The sequence below is a fragment of the Balaenoptera acutorostrata genome, chromosome 9 (assembly GCF_949987535.1).
Source record: "Balaenoptera acutorostrata chromosome 9, mBalAcu1.1, whole genome shotgun sequence".
Classification (NCBI taxonomy): Eukaryota; Metazoa; Chordata; class Mammalia; order Artiodactyla; family Balaenopteridae; genus Balaenoptera; species Balaenoptera acutorostrata.
Genome location: NC_080072.1, coordinates 107402853 through 107430421, shown reverse-complemented (window position 1 = coordinate 107430421; position 27569 = coordinate 107402853). Strand labels below are relative to the sequence as shown.

The window sequence follows — 27569 nt, the reverse complement described above, 5'->3', positions numbered from 1 at the left end:
TTTTGTTTTCAGCATGGTTCAGATCCCTCAGAATTTTCAGTGAGATATCTGTGCTTATCTCTCTTCCTTGTTGCTTATCTACCAATCAGTTAAAAAATTAAAAATGTAGAGTAAAAATAGTTCCTATCCCATTCTTCTTCAATTTAAAATAATCTTATTGTAGGAAGTCCAGGAGAAGGTCTGCCTTTTTCTAGAACAACTTGAGAGGTAGAATAATCGCCATTCACGAAATACTTTCTCTAGGCTAAGGATCACACACATGTGGTCTCTTTGACTCTTACAATATTCCTAAGAGGGCGATATTATTCCCATTTTACAGATGAGATGAATGAGGCTCAGTTACTTCCCCCAATAAGTCTAACTATAATTCTGGGAGGTGGCGAGAGCGTCAGTCAAACTGGGATCTTCCTTCAAAGCCTATGCTCTTAAGCACTGTACAAACTTTGCTGCCCAAACATTTTTTTTTTTTAAAGTCTGCATCATTGCCTAGTGGCTGACGTCCACCCTATAGGATAATACGCGCTTTCCTAATTTCCCCACAAACTAGAGACCCTTAAAAACCTTGCAGAGGTGAAATAGAGGAAATGAGCCTCTGTGGTCTACTTTTTGGACCTCCTCTCTGGTTTCTTTTGGTTCCACATTGGTTCCTTAAGGGCATGAAGGAGCAAGGTCATCTGCAGAGCTGCCCTGGAGAACGGTTTCCTTTGCTGGCATCCACTTCGGGTCTGTCACCAAAGCATAGCACTCACTCCCTTTGCCCCTTGCCCCCTCCTCCATCAGCCAGCTCTGTGAGCAGACAGAGTCGCTGAGCCCAACTCAACCCTGAGAAGTTTCTGAAAGGTTATACCCTTGAAGCTCTCCACAGTGCAGGCAGCACGTGCTGAAGTTTACACAGACTCCCCGGACCTCTGAATAGAGAGACTAATTGTGGGGAAGCTGCCTTTCAGCACACAGGATGGGCTCTTCTCTGTGGGTTTTACTATCAAAAGGCTTTCAAACGTGCAGTGGAGTTATTGTTGAATATTTCACAATGAATTAAATACCATTTCTCTCCTCACAGCTGTTCCGTGTGAGTGAGTGGAGTGCTTTTTTTTTTTTCCTGGCAGAAGACGTCTGCTGTATAAACCTAAGCACTGGGGTAATGAGATTATTTGTGTGCGAATTCTTTAGGAAAAGCATTTCTTTATTTTAAACTCAATGTGATGCAGGGCTGCTGCTCAGGAGATGGCAGGGAGAGCCTCGGAGAAGAATGCGATGGAAATGTCTGAGCAGAGCTGGGAACGGCAGGGGTGAGGGGCTCAGGGACCAGACCTCCAGCCTCTGTACATTCATCCACATTTCCCCAGGGCCGCCTGCATCTCCCAGACCTACTCGCTGGGCTATGGAGGCGGGAAATTCCATATATTTTTTTAGTAACAATTAATCACTTTTCCATCTGCCCTTTCAAAATTCCTTCCTGATCTCACAAGTTTTTAATGGCATTGAAGGAACCCTTGTTTTGCTCTCTACCTATTTTTATATCAAGGAGCATTTAAAAACTTTAAAGTGTAAAAGACACAAAGAAAACCGCTTTCTTGTAACAGTTGAGGGCGGTTTCCACAATTAGGACATATTTGACCTTACTGTTGCTAGAACATTAAGTGCTTCACGGAGTGTCCACTCATCTTCCCTTGCTTGAATTACTTTTCCTCTTCAAATTGTTCATTGCCTTCCGTAGATATTAACTTCAGGTAATCAGTGAATTGGAACTAAGTATAAAATTGATTAAGATTAAATACTAGCGTAGCCTTAACTCTTCTTAAAGTATCATCGGGGAGTTACCAGCGATTCTTTAGATCCATTGAAATCCAAGAAAAAGACAGGGGGAAAAAATGGGAAGAAGAAGGATTTAGATTAGCCACGGTGAAATTTAACTCTGAAATCTATTGTTAAAGGACTTTGCAAATTGCCTCTCCCTTCAAATATCCTTCAGGATATTTCAGAAGTAGTTTAAGTAATTTTTTATTATCCTTCTGCTTCTATCACATAAGACAAAAATTTTGAACCTTTTGAGAGAAGTTCAAGGGAATGTTTCAGGATGCTATCAAGTGGGTAGGAGTAGGCCAGATAGGAAAAGAAGAGGACAGAGCGTTTGAAATGTAATTCTGAATTTCTCCCATTTTGGTCCCTTACTCCCTCCGCTTCCCAAATTTCCCAAAGTCTATGGCAGGGTGGGCAGGTGGGAATGAATCATTCTTCCCCCCCTCTAACGGATGTGAAAGATCTGCTGGAAAGGCAAGAGCGAATCTATGCTGTTTCCGTTGCTTTAAAACACCTAACCTTTTCCCTCTTCCTGGCTGTGTACCTGTACTTTGCCATGTGCGTATATACCAGGCTTTGTTTATTTTGTTGTAATAATCACTATAAAAATAATACATCTCTTTAAAGAAAATGTGTAAATTAAAGACTAGTCGGGAAGGGAGGGGGAGGCAGTTTAGTTCCATCACTAATGGTTAACACATTGAAGTCTCTTCCGTGGATGTTTTCTCTGTGACCAGTTCACCTGGATATCACACAGGTATCTCAGTTACCACTGGGCTTATCTCTTACTCCTCTGCCCCTGTAGGAAGCCTGTCTTTACCCTCTACCCCAGGGTCACGTCCTCTACCAATCACCAGGCTGGAAAACGGGGAGTTATTATTCCACTCCCTGCTATGTACCTTAAGCCTTGTGTTGGTCAAGGCTCTTTTTGTCTGCAAGTGGCAGAAACCTGGCTCAACTGGCTTTATTTTATTTTATTTTTTAACTTTTTTATTTTATATTGGAGTAGAGTTGATTAACAATGTTGTGTTAATTTCAGGTGTACAGCAAAGTGATTCAGTTATACATATACATGTAGCTATTCTTTTTCAAATTCTTTTCCCATTTAGGTTGCTACATAATACTGAGCAGAGTTCCCTGTGTAATGCAGTAGGTCCCTGTTGGTTATCCATTTTAAATATAGCAGTATGTACATGTCAGTCCCAAACTCCCTAACTATCCAATTTCAGAAGGGGATTTATTGAGTTATAGAACTGAGAGGTCCAGTAGAAGAGCCAGCCTGGGGAACTCTAGAAAATCAAATAATCTTGTCAATTCCCCTTTTCTCCTCCCCCTCCCCCCCTTCCCCCTCCTCCTCCCCCTCTTCCCGCTTTCCTCCTCCTTCCCTTCCTCCTTCTCCTCTTTCTTCAGCTCATGTCTTTGCTTTAGTAGAGGGGAGCTGGGAGGGGTCTCGTGCTGGAAGAAGAGGGGGAAACTCTCGGGAGAGAAAAACAGTAGATGACAAAGTCTGTCAACTTTATCTTCTAAATATCTCCTGAATTTATCCCATCTTCTCTCTTATTATTGTCAATACTTTGGTTCAGGTCCCAGTATCGGTGAGCTAACCCTTTATTGTTGAGGTCATCACACTGTGTTGCAGTCACTGATTTTTGTTTTCCCTGTTAGTCTACATGCACCTTGAGGGTAGGACTTTGTCCTTGTCATGTTCATAGGACGTGGCAGAGGGCCTGAACTGCCATAGGCACTCAATTCAGGTCTGTTGGGTAAAGAGACCAGGGTTATTAAATTCATCTGTCAGGATGATGGTGAAAACGACCCAGGATTTTAAAATCAATTAAGTCGCTAAATTAAAAAACAATGAAACCCCTCCCCAAACCCTTCGAAAGAAAATTGCAAGATTGTCCCAGAAGGCCCTTTGTGTTCCGGCTCTTCTCCTTCTAAGGTTGAGGGACTTTACCATTTATTCCTGTGTCCCCAGTACTTAGCCTAATACTTGCCACAGAGCGGAGGGTTGATCCGTATCTGTATCCTGCTTGTCCAAACTCACCACAGCTTGTGGTGGGGTGGTTGGTGGCTTGGTAGTCAACTGGATCAGAAATAATTCAAAGTTCTGGACTGGTTTAGGGTCTAAGTTTACCTTGGTTAGAGCCCTTTTATTCTGTCCTTCATCAATCAGCACATACATAATGAGCTCTTATTCTGCATGGGATATTGGGCCACACAGTAGGGTGGCACACTTGTCTTCAAGGAGCATCAGCACAGCCTTGGTGGGGAGCTAAGGCAGACACAGCTACACCGGGCAGTCGGGTGAGCCTGGGAGGAATGGGGGTGATAAGGACGGTATTTTTGCTGCAGACTCCAGGTAAGGAGAGTCCAACACAGCCGGGCTCCCCCGGGGCCTCTTTCCAAATTGAGTGAAAGGGAAGGTGGTATGGGGGGAATTCATCTTGAGGTTCATTCATTTGTCCAAACTTGGTGAGCAGAACAGGACAGAGAGTTCAATTTGAAAAGGGCTTGTTTTACTGATGTTTAGAATAGTGGCCACTCTTGTTCTGCTTTATGTATCCTGGTTCCTTGTTAGTCTTTCCTGCGTTCCCCTCTGTTGATTTTCACCTCCCTGGCCCTAAGCTGCCTGCCTCCAGAGATGAGTTTATCCTCTACTCGGGCTTCCCAACCTGAGTGAAATGTTCCATTCCCTGGGTCTGCTGCCCCTCACTTCATTAGCCTTGCCGATGTTTATAAAGCCGGGAGATAATATTTTTAGGTTCCATTTGGAGTTTCCCGGGCAGCCTCTCTTTAAGCCACTTAGGAAGTTTAGAAAAGAAGGTCACAGCGATGTTAGATGTTTTTCCACTGAACTTTGGTTAAGCAAATGGTCTTGGGTGATGTTCACAGACTCCACTGGGCAGACTTACTGGATGATTGGAACTTCTTTCTCTTTCTTTTATTCGTCTTGCTTCACCTCTGGAAAAGCAGAGTTGTTTTCTTCTTTTTTTTCTTTTTTAAACAACTTTATTGAAATAAGCTTCATTGAGATATAATTCATTACACAATACAATTCACCCATTTAAAGTGTAAAATATAAGGGTTTTTAATATATTCACAGTATCGTGCAATTATCACCATAATTTAATTCTAAAACATTTCTGTCCCTCCTAAAAGAAATCTCATACTCATTAGCAGTAAGTCTTATTCTCCCTCCTCCCTCCCCTCCACCACCCCCCCATGCCCTAGTAACCACTGGTCTAAGTTTGTCTTTTTAAATTTGCCCTTTCTGGGCTTCTCTTGTAAATGGAATCGTACCATATGGGAGCTTTTGTGACTGATTCTTTCACTATTTTCAAAGTTCATCCATGTTGCAGCATATATCAGTACTTCATTCTTTTTTAATCACTGAATACTCTTCTGTTATATGGATATGTCACAACTTATGTGTCCATCATTTGATGGACATTTGTTGGCACTTTGTATCTGTTAGAAATAATCCTGCTATGAGCATTCATGTGTAAGTTTTTGTGTGAACATGTTTTCATTTCTCTTGGATTTATGCCTAGAAGTGGAATTGCTGGGTTGTATGGTAACTCTATGTTTAACTATTTGTGGAACTGACAAACCATTTTCCAAAACTGGCTGCACCATTTTACATTCCCACCAGCAATATACAAGTGTTCTGATAATGACATATCCTCACCTGGACTTGTTATTGTCTGTCTTTTGGTTAGATCTCACAGCGGGTATGAAGTAGTATCTCACTGTGGTTTTGATTTGCGTTTCCTTAATGATTGATGATCTGCAGCACTTGTTCATATGCTTATTGGCCATTTGTATATCTTCTCTGGAGAAATGTCTATCCAAATCTTTGCCCGTTTTTTAATTGAGTTGTCTTTTTACTATTGAGTTCTTCATGTAGTTTGGACATAAGTTCCTTATCAGGTATATATATATATATATATATATATATATATATATATGATTTACAAATATTTTCTCCACTAGTATGAGCTGTCTTTTTACTTTCTTGATGTGATAATTTGCAGCATGAAAGTTTTTAGGTATGATTAGCCCAATTTATCTGTTTGTTTGTTTCATTTTGTTGTTGCCTGTGCTTTTGGTGTCATATCTAAGAAACCATTGCCTAATGCAAGGTTATGAAGATTTATGCTTTCTTGTAAGAGTTTTATAGCTTTAGCTCTTAGGTTTAGATCTAGGATCACTTTGAGTTCATTTTTGTGCATAGTGTGAATAAGGGATCCGATTTTTTTCTTTTGCATATATATATCTTATTGTCCCAGCACTATTTGTTAAAAGATTTTTCTTGCCTCAATGTCTTGGCCCTCTTATAAATTTTAAATACGTAGGCCACCTATGTTTATGAACTGTCTTCTTAATCTATGGCATAAATAATAATTTGTAGGGCTTCCCTGGTGGTGCAGTGGTTAAGAATCCACCTGCCAATGCAGGGGACGCGGGTTTGATCTGTGGTCCGGGAAGATCCCACATGCCGCGGAGCAATTAAGCCCGTGCGCCACAGCTACTGAGCCCGCGAGCCACAACTACTGAAGCCCACACAGCTAGAGCCCGTGCTCCGCAACAAGAGAAGCCACCATAATGAGAGGCCCGCGCACTACAAGGGAGAGTAGCCCCCGCTCACCACAACCAGAGAAAGCCCACGTGTGGCAACGAAGACCCAACACAGCCAAAAATAAATAAATAAATAAAAAATAAAAATTTGTATTAAGTGGTTTTTTCAACATTGTTCACTATGATAAATCAGTATTTTTTTGGTTTATAGTGAACTTGGTGGGTTAGGATACCAGAGTTCTAAGTCTGGTTTGAAATGTGATTTTTTTGAACCTGAAAAATACCCCAAGTTGCCATTTATTGTTTATTTTGAGCCAGATACTATCAAATATTTTACATATATTATCTTATTTAAATCTTACCGGGGCTTCCCTGGTGGCGCAGTGGTTGAGAATCTGCCTGCTAATGCAGGGGACACGGGTTCCAGCCCTGGCCTGGGAAGATCCCACATGCCGCGGAGCGGCTAGGCCCGTGAGCCACAACTACTGAGCCTGCGCATCTGGAGCCTGTGCTCCGCAACAAGTGAGGCCGCGACAGTGAGAGGCCCGCGCACCGCGATGAAGAGTGGCCCCCGCTCGCCGCAACTGGAGAAAGCCCTCGCACAGAAACTAAGACCCAACACAGCCATAAATAAATAAATAAATAAATTAAATCTTACCAAAACATCCTGTGAGTTATTATTAGCTCCATTTCATAGATGAGGAAGCTGAGCTCTACATAGTTGGAGTAACTTGCCAAAAGTTACACTGTTAGTAAGTTATAGACCCCGAATTTGAGTTCAGGTCAGCCTGACTCTGTAGCCTAGTATTAAACACCGTGCTGGGACTTGAGCAAGTTATGTGAAGTAATAGTAACCAGGAATAAGAAACAGAAAGCAGCCACTATGTGTGCAATTTGTGAAGAATGCAAAATCTGAAAATCTAGTTATGCTAAATGATTATCAATTTCCACATCTCTAAATAGGAACATAACACCTTCCCCTGACCTCCTGTGTTATAGTTAAACCATGACAAACGGTATTTAATTTTGAAGTTACTTAGTGTATTTTAACTCCAAGAAGAAAAAAAAAAATCAGCAGAATTTTTAAGGAAAAAGTCATCGTGGTTTTATGAATTAATTGTATAAATCTCAACTTAATGCAAGTGTGTTTGCCAAGACATCGATATTTCTATTTCATCCTTTTGGTCTTATGTTTGATAAGTTTCTAACAAAGTTACTAACAGTTGTCTGGAGAACACCCTGAACTTACAGAGTTGACCGTACAAAAGACTTTTAACCAAATTAATATGTTCAATTTGGGCATCTTGAAGGAATAACCACTGTGAAACCCAGGGAAGTAGAAACCTGTATTTCTACTGTATTACACCTGTATTTCTACTGTATTACACCTGTAGTATTGGAAGTGTCAATACACAGAAGACCTGAAATCACCCCCACATCCTCTCCCCCATCTCTTTTCTCTTTCTCCCTTCTTTCCAGTGCTCATTTGCCTTTGGTGAAGAATTTGGGGTCTGTGACTTTACAACAGTGGAATGTCTCCCAGGATGTATTGTTTGTGTGTTTGTGATGCCACGTCCTACTTGTCATGAAGTCTCTACTGAAACGTGTTATTATAAAATCACAATAAACATATATAAGTGGGAAAAAACTATTAGAAATATGTGTTTTGTGACCAGCTGCTCTTATTGCTAATGCGTCCCCACATTTTCCTGCTGTAGCTGCAAGGAGATGGGAGGTCGACTGGAACGTTCTGGGTGCAGGAATCCTCTTGTCATTTTCCCTCGTCCCTGTTTCCCGCGGGAAGGGAGCTGACGCCATCCTCCACTTCCCCTTAATCCCCAATCCTGATCTCATTCCTTCCCTGGTTCATCCTTGAGTTCAGGCAGATGCATCACTGCGAGTCCTACTGTATCCTCCTCCCAATGACAGCTTCGCTTAATTCTATTTTGACTGGAAATGGGTAGGAATTAATGCATGAATCGTCTTCTCTCTGCCGCACCGCACCTTCCCTCCTTCTCCCCCTACACACACTTTCTTGGTGGGAAAATGATGACTCGGTTTGTGATATGTAAGTGATAAAAGGTCTAATAAGAAATCCAACAAATGAGGACAAAAGACTTGGCAGGAGAAAACCACATTTGAAAGTCCCCGAGTGATAGAGGAGAGTAATTCAGGACATAGGAATAATCTGAAAGAGTTGCACGAATGTGTGCCTTCAGTATTTTGCACAGCTGACTTGGATCAGAATCATGCAGACTAGGAAAGTCTCTATACTCTGGACAGAGGCTGTATGCTGAGGGCCAGGAGGCTTGCCCTCCTCTTGGACATTTCTCAGAGGTGCTGTGAGATGTTGATGGAAGTGACCTTCCAGGCTATAAGGTAAAACGTTGCTGTTATTTCAATCAGAGGAAAGGAACCGTGCTTACATTTAATTCTGAGGTTTGGCACATATAGGACTTAAAATGACCCAAACTCTATGACGATAGTGTGAAAGGGATGTCTCCTAGTTGCTCTTCTAAGGGACCCCATTTGCAGAATTACATGGCCAGCTTACCCTGAAGTCATTGCTTAAATAACCTGCTAACTGGAATGTATTGACATGAACTATCAACACAGCTTCTCCCAACGGTCAATTCCAGGCTCTTCCTGCTCCAAATAAGAGGTTCCTTGTGTGTTTTGATTTGTCTATATTGTGCTTTTTAATATTGCTCCAAACCACAATTGGATTTAGAAAGCAGCTATTGCTATCACACATAATGTATGCTATTTTCTAAGACCTTAATAATATTGTGTTTACCCATTGTACTTAATTCTTGTACCCAACAGCTTCATGACAGTAGTCACATTTACAATACATATTTCTTTCCTTATGTTCCTATTCTTTGATTAAAGTGCATTGATTATATACATCTGATAGTTCTATTTGATTAATGCTTTGGCATTCACACCTACATTCATTTCCAATCATTCTTCTCTTTCTACTATGTTTTCTATTTGTCTTTGTTGTTAGCCGTTTATTTCTGCCATGTAGTTTATTTGATCTGTCCTTGATAAATTAACAGGTGGGATTTTTACACTCTCGACGCTCAGTGGCTGCTTTGTAGTCATACCAAGTGGTACGTTGAGGAAAAAGATCGCTATAAAAATGCAGATCGAGTTGCCTTCATTTATTATCCTACTTTATACAAATCTTAGATGTCTTGGTGAGTCTTCCTTAAGGCAAGACCTGAGGATGGAGGCGCACTGTGGTAAAGGCAAGTAATAAAGAGCTTATTGCCAGCCAGAATCTAATTTTACAGCTTTCAATCCATTATGATCATTATAAAGTGGGCATTCCACTTTAGCAAGTAGGAGGCTTGCCAGGACAAAGTGGCTGCCAAAGGAATGGCAGTGTTTTCTCCCTTGGTCTTAGGTTGGAGCTTCTGTACTCGCTGATAATGATTATTCATTGCTGTAAGATCATGGAATCTTCCTCTGTGTCCTTATCCCCTTGCTTTCTCTCTCTCTATAGAAGGTATCCTCAAATATTAGAAAAACCCATCTTTCTAAATGTTGAGATTGTGATGGTAAAATAACAAGGGAAGAACCGACCCCAAATGGCATCGTGCATGGAAGTGAATTTATACAAGAACCATCAGGGAGTGACTATAAGGCTTTATGTTTTAGGGATGGGAATCATTCAGTGACTTTGGCTGTTTTTAAATGTTTGTGGATTTGGCAGAGTTCAAAATCTGTTTTGCCAAGTGCTTTAATTTTTTTTTTCCGCTAATTTTGAGGTCCATGAGTATTACATGGGAAACTTAAATTGTATACGGGATTACTTTATAATTTAGCCATCCATTCATCTGTATAGGACATTTGAGAAGATTGGTGACTCTTCTTAAAAACACTTAGAAGGAAAGGTTGGTATGGTCTGATGATTAAATGAGCTACAAACCTCAAAGACTGGAGTTGATTTGAAAAGTTAAGCTCTAGAACTATTAAACAGATTTAGAAAAGGGCTGGTCTCCTTTCATTTTATTATTAAAAAAATGTTTGTGTCTGAAACGCGTGTATGTGTGTGTATGAGATTGGACAATTTCAAACGGGGAGAACCATGTCATAAGGTAATAATGCCCTTTTCTAAACAAGCAGGGCCATCTATAGTGAAGCTGAAAGTGGGCCTGATTTTGCCATCTCAGATCACTTAAAAAAAAAATTTATTTGGTCGTGCTGGTTCTTAGTTGTGGCAGGTGGGCTCCTTAGTTGTGGCTCGCAGGCTCTTTAGTTGCTGCATGTGAACTCTTGGTTGCAGCATGCATGTGGGATCTAGTTCCCTGACCAGGGATCGAACCCAGGCCCCCTGCATTGGGAGCGTGAGTCTTAACCACTGTGCCACCAGGGAAGTCCCTCAGATCACTTTTAATATCAAATGGTTGTTTTAGTCACTCCTCCATTTCTTCATGATTTCATTCACTTATTCGTTTATTCAGTTATCTATTCTTTCAACATTTATTAAGCATTTACGATGTCACCAGGTCCAAGTCACTGTGTTTTAAGCTGGAAATTAAAATTTGAGTAGACTATGACTCCTGACCTTGAAGGGCTGAGATTATTTTAAGCCAGGTAGTAAGTGCTCAGTCAGAAGCCCGTGGGCACTGACTTGAAGTCAGTTTTTTGTGAGAGTGCAAAGGAGGAAGTGCCTGATTTTATCCTGAAAACCCAGGAGACCTTCAGGGGGGTGGGGGTAGGGTGGGTGGGGTAGGTGTGATGTTTGCTGCTGTTTCCTGATGGATGAGTGGGACGGGTGGACCAGGGCTTTCCAGAAAGGGAAAGGCCTGTAAAAGTACACAAAACGGTGAAACACTAGGGCATGTTCAAGGGATTCCAACAAGTCCAGGACTGTTGGAGAGCAGGGGAAGAAGGTGAAACCGGTCTGAGAGATGGGCAGGGGCCAATTTGGGCCACTTGGCCCATGCTTGGATTCCATCTGGTTAGCACTCCAGAGTCTTTGAAGGAATTTGTTATTTCTACATCACGTTAAAAAAAAAAATGGGTTGAGATGTTCTCTCGTATCTCTGCTTTCCTATATAGTATCTTTCTGAGAAGCTTGTGCTTCTGTTTCACGCAGGTCTGGGCGGATGTCTTGGCTGCATCCTCCCAAGACTCCTTGACTTCCATGGAAAGTCCTTCGGAAACGCTCCACTGCTGGGGTAGCACTTCCAGACTGCGATGTGGGTGGATTCCCACCAAAGGTTTTGCAGAAGTGTTGCCTTCCCAAATCATTTATTTATTTATTTATTTTTGGCTGTGCCGCGGGGCATGTGGGATCTTAGTTCCCCGACCCAGGGATTGAACCCTGAGCCCCCTGAAGTGGAAGTGGAAGTGCGGAGTCTTAACCACTGGACTGCCGGGGAAGTCCCTTATTTTCAAAATAATATAACATTTGTCTCTTTCTTTAAGCTGAGGATAACTCAAGCCTGAGCTCTGGGTGAATGTGGAGCCTGAACAAACCCGGCAATACTGATGCGGTGGCTTTTCAGAGGCCAGCGATCTGCGATGGGGGGACAGTAGGAGAAGTGGAACATTAGCTTGTCTATCTCTAGGCGCTTTGCAGAGGCTCTGGATGGAGGAAAGCTAATCAGGAGACCTGCATGGGGAGAGAGGCGTGTTATTTAATTAGCTTTACAATGGGCTGACTTGAAGGCACGTGGTGGTTTTAATAGAGGCAGATAGATGTCCTTTTTTGCAGGGCTAATTGTCGGGAAAAAGCAGGGTCTTTGTTCCGGCCCAGCATGAGGGCTCTGATCTCTTGGAGCCCAGGGCTGCCCCTGCTTATAATTTTAGACAGAGCTATTCAAGGCTGCCCTGTAGAGAAAAGAAGAACAAGAACAGTATTGTGTATGCAGGATCTGTGCCCAAACCTCCCCAAAGTCACTAGGAAAAAAAAAAAAAAGAGAGAGAGAGAGAGAGTAAGAGGACCCAGCCATGTGCATTTTAGAGTATTTCCCCATCACTTATTTGCTATGTTTGTTGGAAAGGGCAAAGCCATGCTTTAATCAACTTGGAGCTGAGGTGGGGTGACTTAACTAAACACTTTCAGAAATCCAATTAAGTCCACTTTCCCAGTGATACGGCATTAATCTTGCCAAAAGGAGCAGGCAACTCGCAAGGAGAGTCTGTGTGTTCCGTGCTGCCAGTCTTCATGGCCAGATGCCAGGCATTGGCGATGCCAGAGTACGAATGATGTAGCGGAGGCCCCTAAATAGCAAAATCTGTGTTGCTGACCGGCAGCACGAGGGGCAGGGTGGGCTCTCTTCCCTTAGGGTTCAGCTGGTCGGCACAGGTAGTGACCCAGCAAGTAAAACACTTCATCTGAATGCCAGGAGGCAAGTCCAAGCTCAGAGGGGGGCTGCTACACGGGCCCAGAATTCTGTAGCTAAAAATGCGTGGGTCTGGCACAATTAGAGATGGTTAGAGGTTCAGGTTTACAGCACGAGTTAAGCTGTTAGGAAACCTCTAGCTGTCAGAAACAGAGGGGATAACGTAAGAAAAGACTTCTGTGAAGTGACTGCAACCGTGTGTGTATGGGGGGTGGTGGGGTGCTAGTTTGGGGAACGCTTCAAGCAGCAAGATACAAGGTAAGTACTGGACAGTGTGTGTAAGATTCTGCTAAGTTAGTGATCAGCTCGGAAGCCAAATAGTGAGGCCGTTTGCTTGGGATCTTAGTTTGCTCAGTTTGTATGAAATCATTGAATGGGTATCAAACGTACAACCCAGAGTGGGGAGAACCCAGTATTGGAAGGAGTCCTAGAGGGTGTATCTTCCTCTCTGCCCTGTTAGTGTGTGATGTAGCTCTGACCATATGTTTAGAACTTCCATAACCATATTTCATGTCTATAGGATGGGAATCAACTCCCTTTCATCCAAGGGGCCTGGTGTCCGGATCTGTATAATTTACATACTCAGTCTTAAAACCATCTTTATTATTTTGTCATGACTTTCATGGGACCACCATGTCCTCATCTCTTGGTGAGAACACTATCTACCACAGCTTGGATTAACTTCCATCAGAAGTTTATGGTCACCAAATCCAAAGTCACGATTCCGATTTTTTAAATTATTAATAGCGGCAAAGCAGTGCCAAGTGCTCATTCTGCGTTAGACATGGTGCAAATGGCGTGGCTCAAATTCATTCCATCCTCAGACCAGCTCTGTGAGCTGGGCACTATGATCAGCTCCATTTTACAGATGAAGAAACTGAGGCTTTCTGAGGCCAAGGGACCGAAGGCTGGAGAGGGGCCAAGCTGACTCAAACTCTTGTCCACCTGCGGCCAAAGCTTGTGCTCTTAACCGCTCTACCCCACTGCCTCCTCAGTTCTTTTAGAGTTTAAGGGCATTCCTTGTAGTTAGGAAACCAAAGCCTGATAGTTGATCTGGCAAAAAAAATGGGCTCCTTGGAAGCAGGGACATTTATTTGGAATTGTCTCCTTATCTCCACACCTCTCCATTCCATTCAATTAAAAAAATACTCTCCGGGAGAGAAAATGTTAGCTCAATAAAAATGGGGAGTATATGTGGATGCTGGGCCTTTCCTGGGTCTGGAATGGTGGTTGCCAGCCATCTGGTCTCTTTCAAGGTTGTGGAGTTCCCTGAAAGAAAAGTCCATGATCTTTTTGATTTTTCAAAATTCTGAACATTATTTAGAATTTTTAATTCCTGGAAAGGGACCTCTCCTGGGAACCTGCCACAAGAGAGCCGCTTGCCGTTTGCGCTTCCCTCCCACACTCTGCTGCCAGCTCCCCAACCAGCTGGACCTTCCTCCTCCCTCCTCCCCTCCCCTCCCCTCCCCTCCCCTCCCCTCCCCTCCCCTCCCCAGCGGGTCCCTGGTGGTGCTTGCTTCCACCCAAGGCCTTTGTGTGATGAAGTCTTTCAAGATGGTCTCCCTGTCTGGGGAAAACACATGTTTCTGATCAATCTGATGAAATACATTTCCATTAAGAAATAACTTCTCTGTTTTCTACTTTCTTCCTTCTCCACCTTACCTATCATTACCCATCATCTCGAGCCCTGGAGGCTTGAAAGGACTTCCCCAGCCCGACTGATTACATGGCTCCTTCTTGCACGTCACATATGCTTGATTTGCTCCTCTCCTCTTCACCAATGTGAAGGGAGAAAGGTTTTCGTTGTACAGGAGCCAATCCAGATAGATGAGATGTGAGCGGGGGTCTCTTCCACCATCCGCTACATTCCGACACCTTCAAAAGGGTTGATGCAATGTGCCTCGTGAGCCCAGCTGTCTTCTTGTAAATTAAAGACGGCTTCATCTCTTTGGCCCTGGAGAACAGAGAATTAAGTGGGAGCTGTAATCCCGGAGAAGTTGGCATATCCCTTCTTGAGATTGTTTTTCAACTGTCATTGTTCTATCAGTGGCATATTTGGGACTCAGTACATTCTAAATATGAATAATTACTCAGGACACCCTAGAGTTGTTTTTATGGATTTATGTTCCTGCATATTTATGAAACTTAGATTCTGTGCACATTTTTTTTCGGGACAGTACACATACAAAAAGAGATTTGAAACAGCAAGGGGCTTTAAAAAGTGCTCTGCATCCCACTTCCTCTGTTACTAGATTTAGCATCAACAAACGGAGAATTCGTATAAATTCATTATGAGGCAGTGATGTCGTGCATTGGAGGATGCTGAAGGCCAGGGAGGGATAGATGTCGGAGTGAGATATTTGTAGATGACAGCTTCAAAGTATGTTAATATTTCTTGGCTAGTAAGACGTTCTCAGTGTGACACATTTCATTTTTTCTTGGGTCGATTACGTGTAACTAGCTCAGAGAAAGTGACGTAAAATGATGTGTGTCTCTGATTCTCTTCACAGCTTAGTGGCAATGGTGGACCCTAAGCAAACCCATTACTTCCTTGGCTTCCATGGTTTAAAATCAGCCTGCGTTTCCCTCGCAACATTTCCATTATGCATCAGCAGATATAGCAAATTAAGTGCAGGGAGGTGTCGTCTGCTATGGTCCAGCCAGCCAGAGCGGTTAGGCCTTCTTTGTGTGTCTTTGTGCCGCCTGCTAGGTGGTAGCAGCTCATCTGACTTTCCCTCCCCTCCCCTTTCCCATCATCTCTCAACATATCCCCTTTCTCACTGGAGAGGATGCCTCCAGCATGGCCAAACAATTAAAAAAAAAATGCATTGCTTCTGGGGACTTGACAAGTTACAGTAAATTTGAGAAGGTGGAGGGGATTTGTAACAGGCACTCGACTCCCTGTAAAGTGTCTAGCTATTCTTCCTCACAAAGATGGAGAAAATTGGGTTCATTTCATGTATTCTCTTATCTTACGAACAATGGATATAGTGATTCTACATTTTACCTTCATGATAATCAGTGAAATAAAAGATTCAGGTTAAAGTTCAGAAACTCCTGAAGCCTGCTTCTGACAATACAAACAGTATGCTGCGTAAAAGTTCAGACGGATGACAAAACGACTGATTTGCTTTGTGGTAAACCAAATGCCATTTTTCACAAACAGCTATACCTGTATATACTCAGATGAAAAATAAAATGAATATGGTGACCTTAACAACATTTTCCTTTAAGGGCATGAGAGGCAGGTGATGAGAACAGCAGAGTAAAACTTTACAAAGACCTTTTCAGTTGGAAAAGAGTCACCTGGTTATCTCTTTAGTCTTAAACTTTGGGCAACTTTGAGTCTCACATTACACCAAAAAAAAAAAAAAAAGACTGATATTTGAGTTCAAGATCTGTATTTGGAATTTTAGGAAGTTATCGGTCCATTAATTAAATAATCAGCATAATTTATTGAGCTCCTACTGTTTTGAGCTGAGCACTGGAGGTGATGACAGAAACTAATCACTGCCTTGAGGGTGTGTAGGAGGCGGAAGTGCGTATTCAAATATTCCCTTGGGGTATGCCTGGGCTGTTGGGCCCAAGCACCTTGGGGCACCTTGTGGGTGTGGGGAGGAAAATTCTTTGCATACAGAAAATGTCCATGTTGGGGAAATACTGAGGAATACCCTCTGTGTTTGGTATATATTTTCAGTTTGACCTTCCCTTGCATCTTCTGTGGTCACCTCCTTTCACCTCCATTCTGCTCTGAATCCTTTGCAACTCTTCCAGCTTGAGGACCTCCTGTTGATTTGTTTGACTGTCATCCCTTGACTGTTGGCCGCGCAAGTCAATGAAATTGACTCTGTGAAGGCACTGGATCCAGTGCCCAGGCCTCAGTTTCATTTTGGAATCTTGGAGATTTAAGTCCCAGAATGACAAGGACATAGAATCCCTGGTGACTCTACCTTCTCGTGTCCCCCCTCACCGCCCATCCTTCCACTGTTCTCAGCAAAGTTCCCCTGTACTGCTTCCTCCTGTACTATCTTTCCTTTTTCTCTTAGAGCTATTTCTTCTTCTCGTACAATCTGCTTCCTCTGCCTAACTTCCAGCATCTAGAACTGGATGGAGAAACTCTCCACTCCATCCCCGCTCCGTCATCTCTAGGGTGGTAAATGCTCCTCCATTGGGGCAATGGACTTGGCATTTCAAAATGAAAGGGGGAAAAGAAAGGGGAAGATTCCACAATAAAATTATCTTAAGATTTAGACCACAACTGCAAAGAACATCTGTTTTGAAATCTGGTGTTGCTTTTGTAACCCAAGAGAAAAGCAGGGTAAGATCAGAGGAAGGCCTTAGCCTTCCACCAGAAGAAACCACCTGCCGTGTGGGGGAAGGAGCCGGGATCCTGTCCTCCTGGGGTTCGGAGCTCCCTGCCAGGAGCCTGGTTCTCTGCTTCCACCCTGTTATTAAAGAATATTGGGCCTCCTGCCATTTGTGCTAATGCCATCGTCCCTCTACCTCCTCCAGAGGCCAATTTAGGACAACTTACATTGGAATTCATACTACATGATCCCAGAGGCTCCAGGGTAGCCTGCATTCTGCATGACCCAGGCCCAGGAGGGAGCAAAAAATCCTGGGAAGTGTGCTCTGTTCGCTTCAAGGAAGCCAGCTGGCCATGGTGTGGAGGGAGCCTCCGGACCCCGCAGCCTTGATCGGCAGCTCCTCACCTCCTTCCGTGTGAGCAGAGCCGGAGCTGCTTCAAGAGGGGTACGTGCTGTCTGAACGGGTGGATTTTCAAATGTCGCTTGGTCTGTGGATGAGGCCCATGCATCCACATTCCTGGGGCTGCAGATGCAGCTGAATGGTTCATAATTACAGTCTAAGGAAACTGCAGACAGCAACAGAGCCAGCCCAGGCCCCTTCTCTCCTCACAGCCCATGCCAAGCTGTCACCCACAGGGAATGCTAGTGTGGTTACCCCGCAGCGCGCTTGCCCAAAGACAACACATCCAGTGCAGAGGAGACTCGTAGATTTCTAGAAATTGAGGCTGATCATCTATCTGTTCCTGTGTGCACTGTATCCTGCTTCCTTTCTCAAGAGTGTCTGGGAACAGACCAAGCTGAACTGCAGTGACTTCCCCTGCACTGTGGTATCTGTAAACCCAAGGAGATGCCCGGAGAGAGGATCAGGGGATCCCATTCTAGAACTGACACTGTCTTTTTCAGGCTGTGTGGCCTTGGGCAGAATGACTTACTCTCTCACAGTCACTTTTTTCCTCTGGAAATAAGAGGGCTGACCTTGACTATCTCTAAGAGTCTTCATCTAACTCTAACATGTGACAAAGCCAAGACCTAAGGTTTTGTCACCACAAATGTGATCTTCCTTCTGAATTTGAAATACAACTTTTCGGTGACTCTTAAATAAAAGTCTGCAGTTTTCTCTCCTAACCAGGTAGTGCTGGAATTTCTCAACTGAGGCGAAGCTGGGCAGGTTCCCAAATCAGGAACTGAGGGGAGGGGCTTGGAGAGATTTTTTTCAATTAGATATGATCATTCCCCTTATCTCTCCATAAGACAGTTCAGGTGAATAGGGGGCCCACGTTACTCTGTAAAGGGGATGACCATGCAGAAGATTTTTATGTGGTTCCTCCTACAGCCTATGGTCTACTGGCTCCTAATAGCAGTAACAGTGATTTTTTTTTTTTAATAAATAGGTGCTCTTTTTTAAAAAAAATTAATTAATTAATTAATTTTTTGGGCTGTGTTGGGTCTTCATTTCTGTGCGAGGGCTTTCTCTAGTTGCGGCAAGCAGGGGCCACTCTTCATCGCGGTGTGCGGGCCTCTCACTACCGTGGCCTCTCTTGTTGCGGAGCACAGGCTCCAGACGCGCAGGCTCAGTAGTTGTGGCTCACGGGCCTAGCTGCTCCACGGCATGTGGGATCCTCCCAGACCAGGGCTCGAACCCGTGTCCCCTGCATTAGCAGGCAGATTCTCAACTACTGCGCCACCAGGGAAGCCCCAGTAACAGTGATTTAACTTTGAGCTCCTCTTCTGACCTAGACACTGTGCTAAATGCTTTGCATGCACTATCTCATTTAATCCTCCAAAGGACCCTACTTTAAGCAGGGAGGGACTGAGGTTTAGGATTGTTTAAATGACTTCTGCGTAGTAATTCAGCTGCCTAGTGGGTAGAGCTGGAATTTGAATCTGAGCCTTATTCCAGAGCCTACGCTACTCACGCTCATCTTGGTTTTATCCTGGAGAACTTTCCCAGGGCAAAGAGGCCCTCGGTCCTCCCCTCTCCCCGCCCACCCTCTCCTCCCTGGCTTCCCTCCTTACTTATCGCTCATTGTTTATTGTACCTTCTAAACAATAGTTAATGAGTCTGTATTACACGGTCCGGGGAGAGCCAGGGGTGATTTTATTCCCTGAAACAGAGATGAGGTTGTGACACAAAAAGGTTAAGTGGCTTTGGTGAGGTCACAGAGCCAGCCTGCAGTCGGGCGACAGCAGCTCCGATCCCCCGCTTGGGTTCCTGAACTGACCCTAAGGCCTTTTGGCATCAGAGTTTAATTAAGAGAGTTCTTTTCATTTTCTCCAATTTTCCATTTTATGGCAGCTCCATAGCTTAGGTAGATATCTAAGCCCCAGGCATCTTTCTCCCCCCAGGGTGCTTTTCAGTGACTCAACTTATCACACAGAAGCCACTTGCTTTAGAGTGAAGCTTTAGAAGCCTGTTTCTGTGTGCGATGGGGGACTGCTGCTTTTTTTCTCAGAGAAAAATAACCACAAATGCAAAGCGGGCAGGTTGTTAATCGAGGACTTTTTTTTTTTTTCTTTTCTTTTCAGTCTTACATTTAAGCCAGTAAATCAACATCTGTGAGTCATAAACTTGCTCTGGATCAGCCGTTAGTGGTCTGAATGTTTTTGCACCTACCTCTAATAAAGCATATTTTAGCTCAAAACTCAGAGATTCTTCGGCTTGTTGACGGTCAAGATGTGGGAAATAGAAAAGTAACTTATTCTAGCACGCTTCTGGAGGAGGAGAGTCTGTCTTTCAGGATTGTTTATAATTAGGTGTATTTTTATATTTCTTTTTTACTGAGGTCGGAGCAGGAGTTGAGGGAGGAGCATAAAAGAGACAGTTTATGTTTTTTACACACTCTGTGTTTTTGAGGGAATTCTTATAAAAAATGTGACTGTTTTCTTGATGTCATTAACGTCTAACTTCACACCCCTGTCCCTCAACTCCTGCTGTCTTCTTTTAACCCCTTTGACATGAGGCTTCTAGTTTAAGGAATTTAGCCCTTGCTGGGTGTGATTCCCAAGTCTTGGGAATATTTGAAAATACAATTCTGGTTTCTCCCAAGTACTGGAGGAGCAGACTGATGCATTACCAGCAAAAACAAAAAGTTGTCCCTTGGTTGATTTTTCTTGAGTGCCTTAAAAATTAGATATAGTCTTGAAACAACGTGCCCAAGGGGATGGCAGGCAAAGCTCTGCTGATCTTGTCTTGTTAGTGGGGAAACTGAGGCGCAAATGAAACCCAGCGCACAGGCGTGCTGGGGAACAGAGCTTCTGGTCGGCCAAGGCCAGACCTAGAGGCAGAGCGGCTGACATTGTTTAGCTCATTTTCACAAGCGCTGGCATATCAAACTCACTTAACCTTTGAATTGGACAGCGATGGTAGCAAAGTAAAAGCCCCTAGTGACCAGGAAGGTGATAGCTCACCATTCAACACATATTGATTGAGCATCTGCAATGTGTCAGGCACCGGGCAAGGCACTGTTTTTTTAGGATACGGTAAGATAGAAATATCATCTAAAGTTCATAGGAACATTTAGAAAAACCTACTTGTGTCCTAGAGAGAATAAAAACTTCATTGATCAAAACTGATCAGATTAATCAAGTGGGATCATCGCAGGCCTGATCAGATCATTAGTATCCCAAATATGTAAAAATACTTTAACTTGTCCATATTAAGTGCTCCTTGTTTCCACCAGATCCGAGGTAAGATGCATAACTTCTGATAACATCAATACTCACAATTGGCCTCCTGCAGGAGTAACTTTCCTGGAAGTCTGTGGTAGCCTCTGGCTATCTTCCAAACCCCACTCCCTGATTTGCACAGTCAAACCTTTCAAGCTTCTGTGCTTCAGGACGGGGTTAGAAAGGATGATTGACAAGTTGAGCTGTCATCATTGAAGAACTGAAGGAATAAATTCCCCCATTGCTGAAGTAGACAGTGTTTTCAGATTCATCATGGCGGGCCTAGTTTGGGGGTGAGGGAGGCAGGAGCCGTGTTTAGGCTAGCCTGGGAAAGAAAGCTGAGAAACGACTGAGGGAGAGAGACAGGACTTGCTCCGAGGAAGCTGCGTTTGAAATAGAGCACTCACACCTGGATTAAAAAAAAAAATACCATTATTTCCTTAACATAACATCAATAAAACAGAACTCCCCAAAGCAACTCCTGATTTGCACAGTTCTTTTGCTGATGTATTCACAGCGGGTAAGGCAGGATTGGTTCATGATCCTTTTCTTTGCTGCTCATTTGAATGTGTAAATGCACAATTCATTCATGCGTTGTTTCCCTCAGCTTTTCCCAGGATCAGAAGGGTCTGTTCTTGTCATCTGGGGGCCAGCATTGTTTTTTGATACCTTTTGGAAACACAGCTGGATGACAACATTCCTTCGACAATTAGGATTATCACATACAAATACTTCCCTCTGGTCACTAGAAGACTAGTGTAATCTGCAGTTTGAACCAGGAGCCTGAGATTTGAGATTTATCTCCTGTTCTTGGCTCCTTCCCTCCTTGGCTGTGGGAAACCTGTAAGTTACTAATACTTCAAGGGGACAGAACTGGAATTAGATGAAGGTAAGCAGGTGTGTTAAAACTTATCAGAGCTTGAGGTTACAGTTACAGCCAAGTGGTGGGAGCTCAACATATGCTTAGAAATCAGGAAACAGTATTAAAAATAGCTTTCTCTGAGGTTGTTCAGAAAGATTTATGTTTTTTAAAAAATTTTATTTACTTTATTTCTGGCTGCGTTGGGTCTTCGTTGCTGCGCAGGGGCTTTTCTCTGGTTGCGGCGAGCAGGGGCTACTCTTCATCGCGGTGCACGGGCTTCTCATTGCGATGGCTTCTCTTGTTGCGGAGCACAGACTCTAGGCTTGTGGGCTTCAGTAGTTGTGGCACATGGGCTCAGTAGTCGTGGCTCGCAGGCTGTAGAGCACAGGCTCAGTAGTTGTGGCTCATGGACTTAGTTGCTCAGCAGCATGTGGGATCTTCCCGGACCAGGGCTCGAACCCGTGTCCCCTGCATTGGCAGGTGATTCTTAACCACTGCGCCACCAGGGAAGCCCCAGAAAAATTTATGTTTAATCTTTTAGTTCATCAGAGATAGCTATCAGTACCTGGCTCCAGCTATACATATGTGTCTACGGTTGCACCTCTATGTCTACTGCTTGATTTGTTAATTCAGACCCACTCTCTCCATTTATGATAACCAGTGTGCCAGTGGCAAACCATTAATTATGCAGGATCATGTTATGGTGTCTGAAGTGTCTGGGCTTCCCAAATGGAAAAGGGGTCTGTGTACTGGGATTCTGTCATGGCTGCGAATGATGTACTCCAGAAATTCGAAACCACAGAGCCTGTGCATCACATTTTTGATGGTGGTGATAGGAGGGTTGTCAGTTTTATCTAGTAGAGGAGAATCTGTGAAAGGAAAGACAAAACTTTTGGCCAATGGTGACATAATTAGAGGAACAGTATAATAGTTCTCCCTGCCACCCAACCACTGCTGTAGGGAAACTGGAAACTTAAGGAAGCCCAGGAGTGGATGCCAGTTTGGGGGCCCTGTTCCTGACTCTCCCAGTAATAAAGACGACGTTGGGCCTTTGTATTGGGTCTCCAGAAGGCTGCCGTGGGCTCGATCCTTATCAAGGGCAGGTCATTTTTAACTAATTTCTTAACGGTAACACTTGTTGGCCCTTGAAAAATCGAAGGCTCCTCCAGCAATCCAGTCCCGATCCCTGACTCATAATCGGCTGGCGTCCAGTATTCCCAGAGCCCTTTGAGGACACTGGCTCGGAGCCCCCTGCGCTTGCTCGCACGCATGCCCCTCCAGCCGCTGCCTCACGTCCTGTGTGTCAGTCTTTGTGAATGAATGATAGACACGCACTTGGAGAACTATGCCGCTCCCGGGACGGGGCGGGAGCGGGTGACCAAGTCCTCAAGAATGCGTGGAGAATCGGACGCACTTCCCCGAAGGGCCGCATTGGCCTGGGCACCCCCTGGCTCCGCGTGCGGCTCCTCTGCGGCCCGGCTGCCGTGCCCGGGGGGCAGAGGGCGCGGCGGGCGCCGAGCTCCGCCCAGCCTTGCTTTCGGTTTGGACCGCCGCCGGCGATTGGCCGCGGGTCCAGGGCCCCGCCCCCGGCCGTGCCCGCCCCTCGTCCCTCCCGGCCTCCCCCTGCGGAGATCCTGGGGGAGGGGGCCGGCCGCGCAGACCCACGGCCGGGGCTCGGCGCCTTGAGTAACGCCCCAAAGAGGAGGGGAGAGCGCGCGGGCGAGGGAGGGAGTCGGCTCCGGAGAGCGAGGGCGAGGGCGAGCGCAGGCGGCTGCCCGCGGAGAGGAGGGAGCCGGGCCAGGACTAGGAGGTAGCCGGCGGGGCGCAGGCGAGGCGGGGACCCGGCGCGCGCACTTTCCCGCAAAGTGCCAACTTACCCGGGAGAGAGTTCCGGCCGCTCACCTTCTGGGCGCCGGGGAAAGTCAGCGGGAATTTGAGATTTTAGGGAAGAAGGTCCGATCCCCCCGTCCCCTGTCCCTTGTTACTTATCCCCATTAAAAAGAGAAACAACAAGAATAACAGCAAACTTGCTCTAGTGCCGTCTGTCCCCCCACTCCTGGCACCATGAAGGCGGCCGTCGATCTCAAACCGACTCTCACAATCATCAAGACGGAAAAAGTGGATCTGGAGCTTTTCCCATCCCCGGGTGAGTGGTGACTGCCGAAGCCCCCACTCCAGCTCTCGGCCAGAGGCCGGGGTCCCCTCCGCTTCTACCCCCTTCGCTCTTCCCTTCCAGGCAGTGGTGCGTTTCTGCCGGAGCTTCTGCCTGAGCAGGCGATGCTGGTGGCAGCTGGAGAGAGGTAGAGAGGAAGAAGAGGAGGACTGTTGGTGGCCCGAGACCCTTGTTTGGGGGGTGGTATTTATTTTCACAGCTGTGTTTTTGTGAGTAATGGGAAAAAGCTTTTAGAATGGCCAGCACTCCCATTCCTGCTTTTTTATTTTCCCAAATGAGCGGGAACCCTCTGGCCTTATTCCTTAAGGTTAGGGGGGTGGACACTGCCGCCGAGGACATCATCCCCTGACCCTGCAGTCATCCCCCAGACCTGGAGCCGGATGGAGGGCCTGGGGTAGGAAGAGCCCAAACGGTGTCAACTGGCTGGGCTTCATGCACTTTTTCAAATGTCTTGCCTTCCTGAGCTCCCCTGTCACATGTCCCTTTGCTATCTAGCCTCTCTTTTCTGGGGTGAGGATAGGGAGATGGGAGCAGAGCTGAAATGATCATCTTAACTCCAGGAAACATCCCTATTCTGTTCATGCAGGTTACTCACTTGATCCATCTTTCTAAGCTGCCGTAAATTTGTCCCTTGGTACCAAAGATCTGTTAGAAGAGGGAAAACCTCCCAACACCAAACGTGACTTTGGGTCTTTGGTTGGTGTGTTATCCAACTCTTGGATTTGTAGGATTTGAAAAGGAAAAGGGTAGGACAGAAATTTCATTTTGTCTTAGACACAGTTTTTGGTGCTAAGCAGTTTAATGGACGCTGGAACTCCAGAATTTCTGGAGTAAATGCAATTTGAGAAGAAAAGATGCTTTCTTGTAGGATAGGGAACTGCGAGCTATCCTTAAGAGATTCGTTATTTTGGAGGTAAAGGTATATAAGAAGATGTAGGGAGAAGGTGGTGCTTTTTGGAAAAAAATTAATCGCAGTAACGTGCTGCCCTGTTGTATCGGATTATCAATAAGTTCAGCGGCTGATCCCCATGGTTAACACTTCTTTGCTTCCGCCATAATTAGTTGCTTATTTTAACCCTTTCTTAATCTGCTTAAACTTTCAACACAAGCCAAGCTGACGTTTTGTCATTTGGAGATCCTGCAGAAATCTTAATGAAGACATGGTAGTGGCTGGTGTCTTCTCCTCTTAGACCCCCTAACACTCAAGCCCAGGCTTGCTCCCTGGGAGGTGCAGGAAGACTAAGGCTGTTTTGTTGTCACAAGGATGCTGAGATGACCTGGAACCTCGGAGACATTTCGGGCACATAGAGCTACAGTTCAGAAATTATGCTGCTGTGATGGTGGTTTGGGGGAGTTCAAGGTAGCCAGAATAAATTCTGTTAGTCGCAATTGATTCAGACCATTTATAGAGGAAGTGAAAGGATAGTTCCCAGCAAAGATAAATCTCAACCAATAGGTCCTTTCCTGAAGTATGGCTTGTTTATATGTGTGTTTATGGGGAAGAGACAGATTTGGTCGTCTGGGAAATGGTGTCGATATGTCAGTCCACGAACCTACAATGGATTTGGCATGCTGGGAAGGAAAAAGAGCCCCTAGCAACACATGTTTTAGATCACAGTAAACAGCGGAAGCATTTTGGGGGAGTAATTTAGTAAATATTAGAGGTTTTAAGTATATGATGCTGTTTCGTTGGTTATTGATAAAAAGAAATCCTGAGCAAGTAACTATTCTTAGCTTTCCCATCTGTAAAGTGGGGACAGTGAGGCCTAATGCTGCAGTCATACCCATTATAATAAGCAAATTTACAGTGCCCTTCTTTTGCAAAAATATTCTGTCAGCAACCTTCAATACAAGAAAATTTCAACTGATCAAAGAAATTGGGCAGTCTCCTGCCATTCATTGTAATGAGATTTGATTTCCGGCGCTGTCAACTAAGTTTGAGCTCATTTTTTTCTGGAGGTTTAGTAGCATATACGTGAATATTATACTCATACCCCAGAAAGGGAAGTTGAGGCACAGAGAAGGTAAGTTACTTACCTGAGAATGTCTAGTGAGCCAGCAGCTCAAGTAAAATGCATCCCGGTTTCTACCATCTCAGTGTACAGTTGCCTTGAGTAATACTGCAAGTTAACCTCTGTAAAGCTTAGCAGAGAAACTTCAGTTGAGACTTAAACTTGCAGGTGCAAGGATGCAGGAAGCATTGACCAGGGCTGCTTGCTTTTGTTGGTGGGAAAAGATACTGACTGGCAAAGTGGGGATTTACTTTGCCCATCAGACCATACAGGACATTTTTAAAGTTTAACTTCTCATAGCGTGGCTTTGTGTCTACAGCTGTGACAAGTATTTGTCAGAATGATTCTTTGGGTTGTTTAGTTTCTTATGTGTGGAGACAACTATTTTGGGAACTTACCTGGTTTACATAATTAAACCAGGATTTCTCCCTCCTGCCCGCCCCCCCCCCCACCCCATATATGAGGGCTGGAGAGAGGCAAGAGGGAGGTGGGTGTCCCAGCAGGAGCCTGGGTCATTTGCCAGACTCAGTGGCTAGGACCTTATCAAGAACCTTTATTCACTTTGATTCTGGATTGAGACCTCACAGGAGTTTTGACAGCTTTAAGTGCCAAATTACCATATACTTGGAAATAACATTGGCATTGAATTTTCCTTGTAGGTGTGAAGTTGGATGTATCATTTTGATTGTAATACATGATTGCCAGGTTCTCAGAGCTTAAATAGGTTAAAACAAGTAAAGCCATAGAGTGTCCATGGAGTTCCCTCCTGGTGTGGAGTTTGCTGAGAAGGGGTGGAGGCTGGGTGCCAAAGCAAATACATTCCCCAGCCGCTTAATTTTTCCTCTCCTTTCCCACTCCACTTTCTTGGTGAGGTGAGCATAATGCCCAGGGAAGATCAGGAATTCTAATTCTGGTTGTTTGCGCTTTTACAAGAATGAAAAAGGATCAGCCCCCCTCCTACCCTAGGAAAGGATGTCCATCCCTCGGGGACCTGTGTTGCCCTTAGAAATAGGAAGAAGCTCCGTCCCTCTCCCAGTGCCTTTGGTCAGTCTTTGTATCTTCATCTGTGCAGACAAGAAAGAAGGGCAGAGCTGCCGGGCTCTCAGGATCGCCTGTTCACTGTGCTTCCAGACCCCCACGGACCACGCACCATTAGTGACTATGAGCCCAGCATTTCCGAGCAGGGACTCTGTAGCCAGCCTGTCTGGGTTTGAATCTCAGTTCTGCCACTTACTAGCTGTGTGACTTTGGACAAATTACTTCATCTCTCTGTGTGCTCCAGCTCCTGCATCTGTAAAATGAGCGCGATAATCCTTCTACGTCATAGGGTTGATATGAGAATTAAATCTATTACTGTGTGCAAATCTTAAAACAGTGCTGATCCGTAATAACAACACAAGATGACGACGGCTGTAGAATTTTTAGGGGCCCTTGAAGTGTTTTATAGGGGCTACAGCTGCCTATGCACCTCCCCTAATCGCTTATTTGAGAGGGAAAGAAGAGAAAAGTTAAAGAGAACCTTTTCACCTGCCTCACTGCGATCTCACGCTCCATTCTGTGCCCCAGCAGCAAACAGCGGGCCAGGTGACTCTCAGAGTGTCAGGGCATCTCCGGGGCCCGGCTGTCAGTTACAGGCTCAGGGATCAGTCAGTTACTGTGGGTGATGGAGATTGTCAGCGCTGCCTCAGAGCCAGAAGGCCACCAAGACTAGGGGCCGGGGAGCATTTGCAGGGTTGATGGAAATGTAGAGTTCTTCAGTTATGCAGGGTTGGGAAATGCATCATGTCCAGTTATTATAAAGTATCT

At 44.7% G+C, this 27569-nt stretch overlaps 1 protein-coding gene across 2 annotated transcripts in view; it reads left to right on the top strand.

The window, feature by feature from the left end:
• The first annotated feature begins 23249 nt into the window (after positions 1-23249).
• The window catches only part of ETS1 (ETS proto-oncogene 1, transcription factor), a 67526-nt gene continuing 63206 nt past the window's right edge, over positions 23250-27569 (top strand). Inside the window, exon 1 of one of the 2 annotated variants that reach the window (XM_007183367.2) lies at positions 23250-23724. In XM_007183367.2, coding sequence (XP_007183429.1) covers positions 23643-23724 — 82 coding nt within the window. In that variant the 5' untranslated portion in view covers positions 23250-23642. The remainder of the gene's footprint in view (positions 23725-27569) is intronic. The other variant, XM_007183365.3, reaches the window with a different exon arrangement.